At 53.0% G+C, this 2,702-nt stretch overlaps 1 protein-coding gene across 1 annotated transcript; it reads left to right on the top strand.

Annotated features, from left to right (window-relative positions):
• Nucleotides 1-383: 383 nt before the first annotated feature.
• Nucleotides 384-2,016, top strand: LOC146260564 (gap junction alpha-3 protein-like). The gene is given in 3 exon segments (XM_084667745.1): nt 384-452; nt 696-1,804; nt 1,806-2,016. Coding segments are annotated over 3 exon segments (1,389 nt in total).
• Nucleotides 2,017-2,702: the final 686 nt, after the last annotated feature.

The following is a 2,702-nucleotide window of genomic DNA, read 5'->3' as shown; positions in this document are numbered from 1 at the left end:
CCTCTTCAGTCTCTCTGCTGTAGTCTCTCTTCTATAGTCTCTCTCTCTTTCCCCTCTTCATGTCTGACTGGTCAGCTTTCTCACTCTATGCTGGGGGCTCACCTTTACCCCCCTGGTCTCTCACTCACTCACTCTCTCACACTCTCTCACACTCTCTCACACTCTCTCACACTCTCTCTCTCTCTCTCTCTCTCTCTCTCTCTCTCTCTCTCGCTCTCTCTCTCTCTCTCTCTCTCTCTCTTTCTCTCTCTCTCTCTCTCATTCTGTCTTTCTCTTTTTTCCTGCTGCCAAATCTCCCCTTCATCCTCCTTCCATGAGGCACTGCCCCTTGCTTTTTACCCCAGGTTATGCCTTCTCTTCTCAGGCTAGACATTGTGTGAAGCATGGGGGACTGGAGCTTTCTGGGGCGGCTACTGGAGAATGCTCAGGAACACTCCACTGTGATCGGCAAGGTGATTAACCAAACATCTGAGGATGGATCTTTATGATTGTTCTATACATACACACAGTAGACAGCCACAACAAAATTAGCTATACAAAAGATTAGACTAAAATCTAAACAGTTTTGTCGACAACATCAATTGAAGTTGTCAGACACCGCAGGCTGCAGCCTAGCTTGGTCTCATTAAGTTGTTTCCAAGCTCTATCTTGAATCTTTAAATCCAACTCCAAACCCACCCACCTGTTTCTCCCAGGTGTGGCTCACAGTCCTCTTCATCTTCCGGATCCTGGTGCTCGGCACGGCCGCGGAGGAGGTCTGGGGCGACGAGCAGTCGGACTTCACTTGCAACACCCAACAGCCGGGGTGCCAGAACGTGTGCTACGACGAGGCCTTCCCCATCTCTCACATCCGCTTCTGGGTGCTGCAGATCATCTTTGTGTCCACACCCACACTCATCTACCTGGGCCATGTCCTGCACATTGTCCGTATGGAGGAAAAACGCAGAGAGAAGGAGGAGGAGCTGCGCAAGGCCAGCCGGCACCAGGACGAGCACGACCCACATTACGGCAGCAGAGCCGGGGAAGGAAGCAGAGGGAAAAAAGAGAAGCCCCCGATCAGAGACGAACATGGGAAAATCCGCATTCGGGGAGCTCTGCTGCGAACGTATGTGTTCAACATCATCTTCAAGACGCTGTTTGAGGTGGGCTTCATCCTGGGACAGTACTTCCTGTATGGCTTCCAGCTCAGACCGCTGTATAAGTGTGGCCGCTGGCCTTGCCCCAACACGGTGGACTGCTTCATCTCCCGCCCCACGGAGAAGACCATCTTCATAATCTTCATGCTGGTGGTGGCCTGCGTCTCTCTGCTACTCAACCTTCTGGAGATCTACCACCTGGGATGGAAGAAGGTAAAGCAAGGGGTCACCAACGAGTTTGCGCCAGACCGAGAGTCTCTTCCTCTGGCCACAGAAGAGGGGGGGGAGTCAGAGACCATTCCAGAAAGGATCTCTCCCCCGGCACTGAACTGCCTGCCAGCATATCCGGGGAGTGTGAGTGTGTTGAGGCAGGAGGGGTTTCTGTCCTCTGAGCAGGCCCCCACCCTAGCCTCTCTCTCCCCTCCGCTGGTTGCAGCCGAGTTCAAGATGGACGACTTCCAGCATGAAGACTTCTTGCTCGAGGCACCGCCCACATGCTTCTATGGTAGGGAGCATAGCAGCCAACAGCAGCTGGAGGAGAACTGGAACAACATGGAACTGCAGACTCTGGACCATAAGGCATACCCTCCTCCTCCATCCCCCCCTTCCTCATCCTCCTCCCACTTTTCCTCCTACCCTGACCAGGAGCAGCCGCCCTTTCGCCCTCACACCCCACTCGTCGCCTCTCGGACGAAGGAACCCACCGGAAGAGGAAGACGGGAGAGAGGATTTGGAGGTTCCTCTGACGCTGTCGCACACTGATGATGTCTTGGTTACCAGGGTGGAGATGCAGAAGCCCCCCATCACTATGGCGACAGACGTCCGGAGGCTGAGCCGTGCGAGCAAGACCAGAGCCCGGCCCGACGACCTTGCGGTGTAACTTCACACACACACACACACACACATACACATGTATACATACACACTTACACACACGTATATACAAACACATATAACCACACACACTTACACACACACTTACACACACATTACACATACTTACACACATACACTGTAGCCACCCAGGGGACTTGAAGGCCTGATTCACAATGAAATGGGACTCAGAGACATTTGGGGTTAACATAAATTGTCCTTTAATAACGGATGTCAGGGTAAGGGTAGTGGGACAAACTTTAAATCAGGATTTTTCCCATCCGGGGTCTGTTGGCCTTCATGGGGTATGGTCCTGTGGGGGTTAAAAGCAGAGTGAGTGGTCAGTCTTTTCCAGTCTCTTTGCTGAACAACGCTCCTCCAAGTTTGTCTCTCTGGTCCTTTGTTCCTCCATGGGGGCTCGGACTTGGGCTTGCTCCTTTTATTCCCTCCCTCTATTCCCTCATCTGATGGGTTGCAAGTGTGATGCCATGTGCCAAGTGGCTGCAGCCACAGGCAGATAGACTCCTTCTGTCACCTCCCCTAATCTAAGACTATGGACCCCCCCTCTCTGTGCCGGATTGGCTGGTCTGTTTCCCCTGGTTTGCTACAACCCTCTCTCACACACTCTCTCACACACGCACACACCATCCTGCTCACATACACATGCACACAGTCACACACACACTGGACACG

This window comes from Hypomesus nipponensis, chromosome 12, assembly GCF_054491055.1.
Source record: "Hypomesus nipponensis isolate SF chromosome 12, ASM5449105v1, whole genome shotgun sequence".
Classification (NCBI taxonomy): domain Eukaryota; kingdom Metazoa; phylum Chordata; class Actinopteri; order Osmeriformes; family Osmeridae; genus Hypomesus; species Hypomesus nipponensis.
This window is presented reverse-complemented; position numbering and strand designations above follow the sequence as displayed.